The sequence below is a fragment of the Accipiter gentilis genome, chromosome 22, assembly GCF_929443795.1.
Source record: "Accipiter gentilis chromosome 22, bAccGen1.1, whole genome shotgun sequence".
NCBI classification, from domain to species: domain Eukaryota; kingdom Metazoa; phylum Chordata; class Aves; order Accipitriformes; family Accipitridae; genus Astur; species Astur gentilis.
Window position 1 is genome coordinate 5,999,905 of NC_064901.1, and position 15,116 is coordinate 6,015,020.

The 15,116-nt window shown below is 38.2% G+C and overlaps 1 protein-coding gene across 4 annotated transcripts in view; it reads right to left on the reverse strand.

Annotated features, from left to right (window-relative positions):
- Nucleotides 1-15,116, reverse strand: part of PRORP (protein only RNase P catalytic subunit) — a 53,814-nt gene that overhangs the window by 3,666 nt on the left and 35,032 nt on the right. For all 4 annotated transcript variants that reach the window (XM_049825474.1, XM_049825475.1, XM_049825476.1 and 1 more), the window contains exon 6: nt 121-269. In XM_049825474.1, the coding sequence (XP_049681431.1) occupies nt 121-269 (149 nt within the window). The remainder of the gene's footprint in view (nt 1-120; nt 270-15,116) is intronic.

The window sequence follows — 15,116 nt, forward strand, 5'->3', positions numbered from 1 at the left end:
CACACACAGAGCTGGAGATACTACTAATGGTACTAAAAACTACAGCTGTTCATACTGATTTAAAATGCACATGAATCAGGTGTTGATCTCCATTACATTTAGCCATTTTCTTAAACTTACATATTTTCAGCAAAGAAGAAATCTGCCTTATTCTGCATCTCCTTCATAATCTCTCTTTTCCAATTTGAAGAGTTAATCAGCATGTGTTTGCGGCCCAGCACAAGCAGCCGGGCATTGTCTTTTGCCAGGCAGTTGACAGCATCAAATAGCTGCAGAAAACAAAGCAAAATCAAAGATTTTCTCAGCTGTAAAAAGAGACTGACAGGAAACACTTTCACATGTGTGTCTCAACTAGTGGACCTTCTAGCATACCCTCATTTCCCATAGTTCTTAACTGCAATGCAAATTAAGTAGATAACTAATTTAATTCCCTAATGTCAAAGAAAAAAACCACCCTAAACCAATTCATTGTAGGAAGCTGCTCTCAAACACACAGAAAATACATTGCTATTATAAACTTTTCCCAGCTCTTTCAGCTTGAATGACATGAATGAACTCAGGAAGAGTTGTATGAACATTTCAGAAATTCAGAGTCAGCTGAGGGAACTGAATCACATTGGGATTTAAGTAATACCTACTTTTGGAAATTATTCAGCATCTGTTGGTATTAGAGGAAGACCGAGTCCTAAACCATACTGCTTTACCTGCCCCACCTATTGTCGAAATTAGAGAACTACATGCGATCTGGGCTGCCCTGTGGGAAAGAAGCAAGCACCAGTAAAAGGAAATCTGTGACCTCAGGATTGAGGGTTTATGAAAGCCACATCCAGAGTAGCCTCCCACTTATGAACCAACATCCTGAGGTGGCAAATTCACTGCTGCACCAGCTTCTCTTCAGAGGGACTTTTCACCAGCCTCTTAGGGCTGTGCCTGTTCAGCAATAAATGCTTCTCAGGACAGGTGCTTATGGCTTTCCCTCCCTTCTTCACCCAGACAGAGATCATGGAGGGCAAAGGTTCTGGCTTTCAGCATCCAGGTTATTACTGTGGACTCCTCACAAAGCAATGGCATTTCAATTCTGCCCAGAAAGAGAGAACTCTTTCTTGAGACTGAAGCATCCAACACATTTAAAGGCTGAGGACAATATGTTCAACCACCAGGGAAAGGTGCTTCCTAATTTTTACCTGCATTTGCTGCCATTATTTGTCAATGTACAATCTCCTGATTCTTCTCTAATCCCTCTTCCTGCTTTTCTAGCTACTTCCCTCTTCCCTGTTATCTCTTGTCCCTGCAATGCCTCTAACTGCCTTTCTCCTTCTCTTGCTCTTTCCCCTTCTTTCCTCCTATTTGTGATCCTTATCATTATTTGATATAATTATCTTTTGTTTCAGGGACTAGAAAGAATTGTTCTTCTAACTCTTGGGTACCATTTTACATTTAGTTTGATCTACCTGCAAGCACCAGTGGAAAGGGGTGGTCCCACTCAATCCTCTTTTGAGCTGCATGTTCCCACTACTTCTGTTGCATCAGATCTAATACCACAACTACCCACGAGCTCACTGATCCAACAAAAGACACTTTTTTTGCAGGGTTGAGCTTGCAGCTACACAACTGATAGACCTGAGTCAAAGGCGATGACTGATGGGAACACATCGCTGGAGATGTTGAGGACAGGAAGGATGGGACTGCCTGTCTCAGCAAAGGACCTGCAGGTGGATCAAATTAAGTGTGCCATTAATCTGGATCTAAGGATCTGAGAGAGGAGGCCAGAAGATTTTCGACATTAATTTTAACTTTTGACCTATAAGCTGCTGTACCAGCACTGACTCTGAGGGACTGAAGGCTCTGTCTTCATGGAGACACAGGGGCTTGGTGCTAATGCAAAGCACAAGAGCCTAACAGTACCTGTTGGAACCGACTTCCTGCTTCCAGGAGATCATGCTGGACATTGGCTATGCATGCATAGAATCTGCCTTTCCCTGATTAAAATAAACAGGACATAACGTGAGCAGGAAAAGGCCAAATGCCATAATTTCTGCCTATAAAATGGCAGGTAAAAATAAAACCAGCATTCTCTCTGGTGCATGCCCTGAATCTTTGGAGATACGTTTCAGAATTCTTACTGGAACACAGAATTGAAAGATACAAACGGAAGCCACCAATTTTATGTTACTGGAAGGCTTTCAAAGTAACTATGTTATGTAATAACTTATCTTCTCTTCTAATGTCACATAATTTATTTGATTATTAAATTATGACATTATTAAAAATTGAGAAACTGAAATTCAGGTTTTCAATATTGACATTTCTTTTTGGAATGTCTCATGTAGGCAGTAAAAACTGACTCATCAATTTTGCTTGTTTACAGTCACTTTTATTTTCCGGTTCTTATGCATTGGCCAAGTCCTGCAAATAGTGGATAGAAATACCAAAGGAGAATTAAGTTTAAGCTGAGTTCATTAAACTTAATAAAAGTTAGGAATGTATCTACTGCATCCACACACATTTTCATGTAGAGAAGTCAAGAAAAATCAATTAGGAGTAACTTAAGCGACCCCTTACAAATTTCAGATGAACATATTTTCTCTTCTTGCCTCATGTTTTACTACATTAAGGGAAGGTTAGCAGAAAGTCATGTGAAAAAAAAAAAAAGTTAAAATGTTTTTCAAAGAACACTTCAGAAACTGATTCCACAAAGTATAAAATAAAAAACTTGACAGCAAGAGCATCCTGATGGTACAAAAGAAGAAAAAAGTCCTAAAAGCAGACTATGAGTCAAAAAGAATCCCAGGAACATAGCTGCACTAGTGGTACTGCAAGACAATAAAGAATTGCCAGTATTTGAACTGCTGGAGTTTACTCCCAATAAAAAACAGGAAATACTTTTTAATTACGCTTATGGTTCAACACAAAGGCAGCTGGATTTCCAGATACGGATTGGTCAACTGGGGCTATTCCCAAGTTTATAAAAAACTTGACTGGCTTGGATCCAGCTCCCTTAAGTCTTTCTTTCTGAAGGTTAATAACTAGTGGCACTTTGTACCTGTTAGTCATATGGACTTTCTTCTACTACATACTATTAGCATATGAGGTTCTCTAGTATGAAGTGCTTCTGAGAAAAAAAAAGAGAGATTGGTATAAATTAGCTACAGTTTTGCAATGTAAAAACTCAAAACAGGCTTAACTTGTGATAAAATTAATGGGAATCACCATTTAAAAATTTAGAAACTCCTGCTTGCGTAATAGCACGCTGTCCCTCCTCTACTTACCACAGAAATTAACCTTTACTTGCACAACTAAAACACAGAAGACAGGAACTATTTCTGCTTTCAGAAATTATTTTTGCTTTCACAAAATAATTTTGTTCTGCATGGTCCTTTGCCTGATGCAACTTTACTAAAGAGCATTTTATCTTTTTAGGCTTGGGCGCTTAACAGGGGTGGTCTACAGGGAGTCACAGAACTTATGTGGGGGGGGTTTCCTAAGTGTGTCTACTCCTACGCCTGGCTGCTTCTCAAGAAAGGAAGATGTGAGACACACAGTAACACTTGGTTTAGTCATAGAGGAAACTGAACATAATACTGTTAACAAAAAGACTGGCAGTAGTGATCTCTCACTTAAAAAGACATTTTATTAATCTAGTATTTCCAAAAGTTATCTAAAAATTATCATCTGCCACTACACAATGCAAATATGCTATGTGCAATAAGCACCCTTTGAATGTTCCCACATTATTTAGGCAGCAAACATCAGATGCTCAGTTATAATCTGTTCAAAAAGGCAATCTGTATAAAACATCAAAAAATATATTTAACACACACATTCCCTATGCTATTCGTTTTCTTGAAAGTGAGGATTACAAAATTAGTGAAAGACCTTTTATGAATATTAGTATCTTTCAAATTTGGACAGCAGAACATATAAAACCACATTTTCTCTAAAAACAGGAATTATAAGATGCCAATTTGCACAGAAGGGAAAATAAGCATGGTTAGACTGGCTGCTTCAATTCATATGGCAAGATGTGGGTGAGGCAGAGAAGCAAGAAGCTGGGAATCACTGCTGTTCTGCACAAATTACTGGCCACAAGGCACTAGAACTACTACTGGATTATATAGATAACTATCATTGCATTCAGTCTTATTTTCTTTTCCTCTGACAGGGCACATCAGGATCCATGTTTCTTTCTGAACTACAGAGACATTTTAATCAACTGTTTGTGAAGATCACTAGATCCTTCTCCAAGAAACTCATGCTTATTAGCACTTACTGAATATGTTCTGCTTGCAATCCCTTTCATCATTTATCAGTTACATTTAAATTATTTCAGTGCTGTTCCAGTCTTTGCTTAATTAGATCTTTCTCAAGCTTCTCCTAAACCTTAACATTTTACTTACAATGCAAACAATTTTGTGTTCACTTTAGCAAATGACTCTGATGGAGCCAGGGTACAGCCACAAAGAAGTATGAAACTACACACAGATCAATAGAAGAGTCAAGACCAGCTGTCCACAAACGTACCAGGTTATCTCCAAATGTGGTTGTTCTTTTTAATTACTAAAAATAATCCATAATTAAATGGATGTATGTATCCAGCGTGCATGTTCTAACTCTGATGTCTGCACCCTAATCCATGAATCAATGAAAAACTAGCACACTTGTACAATACTTCGGCTGATTGTACACATTTATCTTTCCTTGGGACAGTCCCACACACAAATGAGTTCTTTTTTGTTTCTGCAGCCATGCCATTTTATGGAATTTCCCCTCCACCACCAAGCTCCTGTCCTCATATCACAATGCACCTTTTTTTTTTTTTCTGTTGTGCTGATACAACCTATTTGTTCAGCCATTTTGTCAACCAGATCACAGCACAATCACAACTGCACTTACACACCAGGGCAGGAACTTCTGGATTAGAGAAGCTGGAGTGAAAAGAGGTGGGAAGGCAGAGCACTAGGACAGAGAACACATACTCCACAGAATCATGCTGATGCAAAGCCTGAGCTTTGCAAATATGAAATAAAGCAACCGAAGATGCTGTAACTGGCAGTTCTACATTTAAAAAATCAGCAAGTTATACCTTAAAAGAACCACTTTTCAGGTAAGAATAAATATTAACAGTTTCCCATCAGAAGGGAACTTTTCTACACAAACTGGTAGAAATAGTTTTGCAGTGACCCACATTCACAATTCTGCATAATTTAATGGGGATCAAACATGGGAGTTAAGCTGGGAGAGCAAGGAATCCTTGTCATACTGCAAGATTAATCCTAATTCTTTAAATTTCACAACAGCCTTATAAAGTAAATGCATAATTACATCCCCATTTTACATAAGTGAATAATGGAGCACAAGGCAGACAGATTAATTACTCTACCTCATACAAGGAACTATGAGCAGAGCAGGATACAGATTTCCTAAGGCTTCACTGCCAGTCACCCATTCTGATCACTAGATCATGCTGTGCCACATGTCCCAGTTTCAAAGGTTAGCTTGCTGTAGGACAGCCTTTCTCCTTGGACACTACCAGTGGTTTCCCACTTGTCAGATGAGAAATCCCTGAACACCGCTGCTGGGAAGCACACCATTCAGTGATTCAGCAAAAAGTGGCTCACCTGTATACAGGTGTAGCATGAAGAAGTAATCATCCCCAAAAAAGTTTAAATTAGATTTGTTATTAATAAAATATGTTTGCCATTTTCTAAACATGTTTTTCATTAACTGCCATTTAAAAGCAAAACACACCTACAATCAGGTTATCTGCTAATAACAGCCACAAACTGCTCTATTACTTTCACCTGCTGCTAGTGCTGCCTCTCACCCAACACTGTAGTTGTGAAACTGCAGAGGAAATCTCAATGCTGAGCACAGATACAGAGCTGCCATAAGTACAGTCAGGTGGGGCTGAGCATGAACATTCTCTCCGAAGGTTAGCAAGGAATCAATTCCCACCATCACCACATTTATTTGACTTACAGTTTCATCACTTTTATTTCCTTTTTTACATATTGTAGACAAAGAAGCTCAAAAAACTTGTGTACCTCAGTATCACACACAGGAGAGAGAAATATGATGGGAAGCTGGATTTTTTTCCCATGGCACAGCCAGTTATCCAGGGAAGGCAAGGGTGCTGCTTGCAAGAAAGCCTTGACTTTCTCACTGAGCCTGGTAATTTCACCAAAGCAGATTCAATACCATTATCACAGCACCAAACACAATGGAAGCTGCTTCGTATATTCTCTACATTATTACTGATGACACAATGTAAATTAGTCTCCAAGTCCTCTTGACTCAAATGCAGGGGTAGCATACACATTTCGTGATCCCCTACAGATGATCTGCCCCTGACTAGCAAGGGGGTAGCTACTTAGAAGGGAAAGCAGTAATGGATGAGTAAGTAACAGTCACTAAGCTTAATCAGCCTCATTTACTTTATGCTCTTCAGACAGTCAACAGCTAACTCTTGGGAATTATCCCTTAGGACACTGGGGATCTCTACAATACTGCAGAAACAATATTGTTGAGAGTATTTGTATCCTCTGGTACAGTAGGACTATTTAGATTGATGCAATACACACATCACCATGCAAAACTCTACCAGTGACAGCACTTCACACATCAATGACAGCAATCACACAATGTTTAACATGTTTTAACCTGTCTACATTGACTCCACACCTAGAATTGACTTATCCTCTCTTGACGCATTCACTAGAGATATGTCTTAACTCCCTATCACAATTCATTAAAATTTGCAGTTCATTTTTAGATGCCAGCTTTTGCTCTTGACTTCACAGTCAACTCCATTAATCAAAGGCAGATTATTGATTGAGCAGGAAAACTAAACCACAGAAGCAAAGATGCCTGAATTGATTTAATATAGATTGAGGATGGTACAGTAAGCTCAGTTTGCTCAGATGAGGTGATGCCTAAATATAGCTCTGCTGCCTAAAGAATAAGTTTGTATTTAGAGGCATCCTGAGGATGCTTCTGCAGCCAGGTCCAAACTGACTGGGTACTAAGTCCTGCACAGTCCAGTGTTCCAACTGACAGGAGGACTTGGCTCAGGTGCAGCACTGAATGAATGTGGACACATTACTTCCAGGTCAAAATTAACTACAAGGATACTCCATGGACTGCATCCAAGCGAATGAGCCCTCTTGAATCCTGGGTAGTGGGGAGAGTAAAGCAGAGTAACCATAAACAGATTCAGGTCAGGTACAGAAGCAATAGCATAATTTATGTTTTCCTGTATTCATGGTACCCTGGCTATTATGCCAATAATGAAGATATCTTTAATTACAGCTCTACTTGATTTCAACTGAAAGTGCAACCTGCTCAAGATAATCTCTGAAACAGTTATGAATGTAGAAGTGATATGTTTGTAAATAGGCTCTGACATTATATACTGCTATATTATAAACTGTAGGTAAAATTTCCAATTTCAAACAAGCTTGAAGAGCCGCCCTTGTTCTTTATTCTACTGACCAGCTCAGAGAGCAGCACAATACAAACCAAACCTGTGTAAATTAACTCTAGGTTTGAAAAGACTGTTATGAATTTCTCCTATGCAAATAGGGATAGGTCCCTATCCCTCCCAGCAGAGATGCATGTACGAAAAAAAGGTTTTGAAACATGTATTTTCTAATATATAATCTAATTACGGCCATATCCTGCTCTATCTTATTCCCAAAGGCATAATAAGTAGTGATTTGATAGATAGTGAAGCAGTATTTCCTATGAGAACTAACAGAATCAAGGCAGGATACGTGCAGAGACCAAAGAAATATGTACACAACTTAAACACAGAATTTAAATTGTGTGTATGACATGAAGGATGGGGAGGCAGAAGTGAGATCATCAGGTGGAGGAGACACTAGCTTTATGGAGTCTGGCTTTTCAGAATGGATTGTCACTTTTAAAAGACCTCAGCCACCTTGTCAGACCTTACTCCTGCCACACCTTTTAGTGTGACCATTCTTGCTCACACTTTTTGAATGTCACTCCTTTTGAATGGTAATATTTTCATCATCATGATCTTTAGATGGGACAATTGGGGAATTGCTGAATTTGATAGTAAAAATTGCAAAAGAGAAAAACAGGCAATTTTTTCTGACTCTTACAACAAACAATTCAAGAAATATGTGGATAAACAAACATTCTTCAGTTGCATAATGGCATTTTTTGAAGTTGAATTTTGTAAGTCATTGCAGTGCCAGTCAAATTTCTCAATCCAAAAGTTCTGTTAACCAGCTACAGTACCATTTTCTTTCCCAATTACTTACAAAAAATGTAATGTTGGTTTAAACATGCAAGCAGACCCTTCGATGTTGCCTCAGCAGTTATGAAGTAGGCATAAAGATGGAAGAGAAAGGGTGAATCTGAAATCCAAAGTAGCATTTTGATAAGGCAGCAACTAGGAAACGTTCAATTCACAATTAATTAGAGCCCAGTCCTAGCTGCTGTAAGTTTTGTATTTTAATTGTGGACTGACAGTAAAATGTTTCCTTTCATGAATTTGAATCTTCCGAATGCCCTACTTTCTTGAGTCATTTAAAAGGCCAAATATATTTCTCTTTTTCTGATCTTCTCATAGATATTTTTTCTATGTAGCTGATACGATTGTATACTTTTATCTCTCCTCTTACTCATATTCTTTCTTGCAACAAATAAATACCAAGATCTTGACAATATATATGGGGCATCTTACATTAATTTTTTTTTTTATCCACACGTCTCCTGAGCACTGTTTTGTACCAAAACCTGCAGATTTGCAAAGTATTAAAAGGTTATCAGTATCAACCCTCCATACCAAGGAGATGAGTTATGTGATTCTGTCTATCCATGATTATACAAGAGTATGAAAATAAACATGTAAAAGTTGAAAGGACATGAAGTGTTACCTATGCATTTCCACATATCAATACTATCCTTTGTTCTCATCCTTCTGCCTGCACTGCTGTTTCTTCAACAGAATTTTCTTACTGATCACTATACATTGCTTCACTGCACCAAGTACTACATATATATCACCTTTATTTTCGTGAGGTTTGTTTCACCTTTATTTTCATAAAAATGAAAAGGTACGAGGTTTTACTTATTTTTGTATAGGTTTCAGAAGTGAAACTTTACCTATCAGAGCCACTGACTGTATATGGAGTGATTGTCCCAGCTGAAGTCACAGCGTCAGGGGTCTGCCATCTTTCACTGTAAATCCAGCCTTTGCCATTACATAGGTACTCTCGCATTTCTACTGTTACTGTAGCAGCTGTATACAATGACCTAAGGCCATAAGAGAGTTTCTTTTATAATTTCTCATTTTAGAAAAAACGTAAAAAACTAGCTATTAGAAAGGAACATTTGTGAACTAAATGCAGCTGTGCCAGTCTTAGATTTTCACAGTGTAGGTCAGAAGTTACATTTAAGTATTGAAAATCCAAAATGTGGGCAGGATCTCTGGGTGGTGGTGGTGGCGGTGGTGATAGCGTGTTATGAAAATGAAAGCATAAGCTTGACTGATCCTTTCCATAGATAGGAAATAACTTGGTGCAGGACTGAAATCGGCTTTGTAAGAGTGAAACTGACAGTTTAAAAGATACCAGTACTTTAGTTCTCACCACTGTCCTATGCAGATGTCTACACAGTGTCACTGACCTAGTCTGATGTTAAGTGTTTTCCCCCTCTCCAATCTGTGGTTCAAAAAGTCCCAGATGGTACTTTTATTCTTTGAGGAAAGGTGCAGGAGCAGCTGGGGAGATCACTGTTATAGAAGGCACAGGCACGATGCTGTTCAAGGCACATTAAACCTATGCTTCCACAGCTACATCCTATGTTTTAATAAACTTGAGAGTTCCACAAAAACTTTAAAATAAAGACTATTTCTGTGCTCACAGGTCAACAGGCTTATTGTCCAGGTAGAATGACACAATAACCAAGGAAACCCATCAGTAAATCGATTGCTTGCAGTCAAAAAAAAGAATTAGACTACAACATGCAGCAAACATTTATAACACAATTTTCACACTGCTTTTCTTCTGTTTCTCATTAGTACTATTTTCCAGTTGCCTCCTACAGATTACTATTCAGAGATGAAGAAGCTACCTTCAAAAACAATTGTTCTAATAAGAACAATTTTGCAGTTCTTAACACAAATAAATACATTAATAAACACTACTCGAGTGGTGATTTCTCTTTGAAGGTCAGAAAGGTAAAAGATTTGTTTAATATGAAAGGACATATAAAATGTTCCCTTCAACAGGACAAAAATCAGCAGAAGCAAACTAAAGCACAAAGGTCTGAGATGCAGGAGCAGCTGTGCGGTCAGTCAGGCCCACCTACCCCAGGTAGACCATGCACCAAGGTTTTCAGCAAGGAGAGACCAAGGAAGGAATGGTTAGAGCATAACTTATATTTACCAGGCTGGAGAAAACTTAGGGGACTTTCATATACACTAGTACACCTTGCACTGCCAGTTCCATGAGGCAGAGGTTCAACTGTCTCATTTGGATCAAGGCTGCACAACTTGGTAAGTAGCATACTGTTTCTGCAAAACCAGCAAAAATCTGATGCAGAGTGTATCACAAGGGAATGTAAACTATGGGTTAGCATTATTTTTTTAACACAGTCATTAACTTTGATTGTACATCACTGCAGACTCATGCCATTTTACTACTAGTAACAATACAAGCAATATCTATGCCTGGAGATCTTAGGCAGTGACGGTCTGAAAGCCCCCCCCAATAGCTACAATCCACAAGACCTAATTTACTTCAATGCTTTTAATATAAGTTTATTGATAACAGTCTGCAATGCTCAATAGCTGGACACTGGGCAGGCCACTGTTTTATCTGAAGTATTTTTCTTTAACTCAGGAGATAAGATACAGCAATTTGACAAACAGATAATATTGTCGGCTCCTACAAATGAATTATGGATGATATTTGGCATTTGTCTAAAAGCTCCACCTCCTGGGAGCAACTGGTTATATAAAAATCTTTGTCTACGTAGTCATTTTTTTGTGCCTGTAGTCAAGAGAAATAAGCTTGAGAATATGAAAATATGACCACCAGAACGGCTCAGACAACAAGCCAAGTAAGAACCATCCACCCTCTACTTCATAAAAGGATCTATCTTTTTTAAGCAAATTTTGGTTTGGGGACTCAGCATTATGGTTTCCAGGTATTTGCGTATGACCATACCACCCAGTGCATTTGAGGAATTCTGTTGCATCTTTCCCTCCTTTGTCCATTTCCATGGAAAGGATGCAGATAACCACCTAACAACTCCTGGAGCACCCAGGACCAAACAGCAGTGCTCAAGTGCAAGAGAGTGCTATAGTTTCATAAGTATTTTGTTTACCAAATTTATCAGATAGCTAAGGGCTAAAACTCTGTGTCATATTACTGGTTATGTTAGCTAGGCTGGCAGAGTGAATGGGCTTGTGGAAATGAGAGTGAGTGGGATGAGAAAAAAGAAATCCCTAACCTATAGCATTCATATTTCTGAAAGCCCATTTGGGGATGCCCATTCAATGCAAAGTTAGAGCTTTTCACTCTGCAAGGCATGAAAATATGAAGATATGCACATATCAATGAGAAGTGAAAATGTCAAAAGCCTCCAGTTCTTTTATTTAAGCCACTTCCTTTAACTATTGAAACTTAGGGCCATCATACATAGATGGATTTAAGCAGTACAGTGCAATATTTTACAGGGATATCATGTAAATGATTTCAGACGCTGAAAGCAGCATAGTGACATTAACATTAGACAAGCCCAGGATAACTGCTCCTAACAAGAAGCAGGTAAATCAACATCATTAAGACTGGTTCTGCTCTATGACTACTTACTTGCAACCCTCTTACTACTACTACATTTTATTTACTCAAAGGTGTGGCAACTTAGGGCTGTGGTGGAAGAAAATTCCTATCAATCAATCAATCAGGTAGTAGTATATAGGTAGTATTCAAAGAACACCTATCTTCCACTGTACTTTTGTCAAACTTGCACTGAATGTAGAAGCTCAAATTCCAATGAACCACAGCTCTAACAAGCACCTGCATCACACTTCTACTTTTTTTTTCCCCAGTGTACAGTGTAAGCACTACCTAGTTTACCCAAATATCACACAATTAGGAAATAAACAAGGAGAGAAAGCATCAGCAAGGTTGGTCTTCCCACACTGGTATACCACATAAGTCAGGAACAACTCCACAGAACCAGTGGAACTGAACTGGCTTTTAACTTCTGTTAGAGAGCTTATGGCACACAAGGTACACAGCTTGGTCATGGAGCCATGTCAACATGACTCCTTAGAGCGCAAGACTTCAAAAAGATTCAAAATATCAGAGGCAGACGAAATATTACTGCCAACTCACTGTTTCCTTTTTGGCAATCATAGAAGTGAGCAGGTAAATGGATGAATGCCAGACAATGATGAGGACAGACACAAGCATCACTAATATTTCCCGATTTACTTAAAAGTTGGTATCGTCAATATGACAGTAGCACAAGTGCAGTTTTAACAGTCGCTACAGGAAACATTGTGCAAGGATAAGAAGATGGAGCACCTGGAAGTGGTAGAAATTATTTGGAAAAATTAAACAGAAGTATAAAATTGGTTGGAAAATAGAGTGTATTAAGTTTACATAATTTTGATGACCTCTTTAGCTTCTGACTCACCTGACTCATTATAACTTCAATGCATGTTTCCAGCTAGAACTGTGAAAAGAACTATTTGGATCATTAAGAACTGACTGGTGAATAATAAATCAGGAAGAAACAGCATCACAAGCTAGTATCTCTGGGTGGAAAGGAAAAACCAGTAGATACTTGTGAAGATTAGTATGAAATATGTAAATGATTTGAAACAGAGAATTTCTCAAGAAGAGGAAGGTTTCCTAACAATGAGACAGGACAGTAAGTACAATGCCAGAGATTAAGCATTCGAAGTGATTTAAAATGTAATTTTGGGGGATCATGTTTAGGAAATAATATTTATAGAATAGAGAATATGAATGTTTATTTGATGGAGATGCACACAAAAAAGGAGAACTCAAATGATGCTTTATAAGGTTATATCTTCATCTAATGTTTTTCAATGACTAATTTTTAAGATCTTGAGGTAGGCGTCTTTCTAGGAGGATGGGGAGTAAAGATTTCGATTGTATAACAGTTAGCACCATGGCTAATAAGTGAATACATATATACAGTTCATCCAGTTCATTTGAGTTCACTCTTTATCATTTAGAAAATACAAGCCAGAAGATCTAAAAAATTGTAAAGTCACGTAAGCAACAGGGGATTATCAGGTTAAGAAGCTAATAAGGAAAAGTGTTTAGAGAGTTTCTGCAAGTACCAAGGAAAGTTCTCTTTCTTTACACATGGAGATAAGGATGACCTTATACACAAGATCGACCTCCACAGCAGTAAGCCATTGATTGACCTGCTACACTACCATGACGTGCATATGAGGTGACTCAGCAGATACGAAGCTCATTTTCAGGAGGTCCTGCAACTCAGGGCCTCCTCTGCAGTTTATTTCAGCTTGGGTCACATTGCTATGACTATTCTCCTAGAAGCAGTCCCCCAGATCCCCGTATTTCCTCACGTTTATTCTGTATGACAGAGGAAGAACCCATGTAGCATTGCCTATGCTAGAAATCAGCCTGTGGGGTGGCTTTTTTTCCTGGAAATTTAAAGAACAGCAACAGCAAAGGTAGCCATAGCTTTCTTACTATGTTCTTGGTACTAGTATTCTTACTGCATCACTCCTGTTGCTCACATGATACCAAGCAACAAAATAATTTACAAGTCCCAGCATGTATGATAATAGCTTAATTACGTTTTGTATGCATAGATCAGGTCTGATTATGACCATTAATAGACACGCCTGCAAGGCTTCTAGGCATTTCACATTTTGTACTATTCCAGACCATGTTTCAATTGCATTCCTGGTGGGGAGTTAAGACAGATGATGTCAAATCACTGTTCCCTGCTCCTGCTATCTCTGTTGCTATATTGTAATTTAACCACAGCAGAGGCACACCACCCATCATCCATGGGAGACTGCAATGGATTGCTGCAGTGGCACACATAAACTCCCAAACCTTTCTGAGGTGCAACTCATTTTCAATTTTATTTAAAATCTTACATTCATCCCATCTCTTACACTTAAATAAGTAAAAAAAAAAAAACAAAAAAAACCCAAAACTTATTAGGAATTTTCATTCTATGACAAATAAGAATGTATTTTTAAAAACAGTGAAAAATCCACAGGAAACTTTGATGTGTTATATTAACTACAGGTAACCTGCAAGACTAGGATACTTCAAACTGAGTTGCTCACAGTCAAACAGGAGATCAATTACACAATAAAATGCTGGTCTCCCAAGTCCAATTTGAGGGGCTTACTCTTTAGCCTAATAGTAGCCCTGATTGTCATCACATACACCCAGGTAGAACAAAAGCACTATCAAGAAAGGAACATAGTTAAAAATGAAAAAGAAACAAAAATCTGCGTGATACCTATCTTGCAATTTTTTATTCCAGGTAATTTATAGAAAGAGTATTTGCTAGTTATTTGAGAAGATCTGTAAAATGGCAAGTTTGCTGGAAAGCACAAATGAGGACTATTCACCATTTCTCAGCACAAGCAGCAGAGGCCATCATACAACATTAACAGACAGCAGATTTAAAACAAACAAAAGCACATGCATTATCATATCCTGTAGAATTGTGGGACTCACTGCCACAGGATGGTTTGAAAACCAAAGGCAAAAGTAAGTTGGGAAGGTAATTAAATAAATTTATCAAAGAAAATGCCAACAGTAGCAATTAAAATTGCTAGTCAGGATGTAATTTCTTCATCCAGAAGTTCCTAAATCAGTAGCAAAAAACTGGGAGACTATAACAACTAGAATCATCCCTCCAAACTTGTCTCGTTCTTGCACTCCTAATCCACTTCTGACCAGTGACTTGATTAGACAGGTTAGATACTTTGGTTTGAAACAAAACAAATGCTCTTATCTTTTTAATAGCAAAGAGGATAAAAAATTTTCTTATAATTTCTAGAAATTGACTCCACTTATGGCATGGTCCTGGTAGCAGCCTACAGA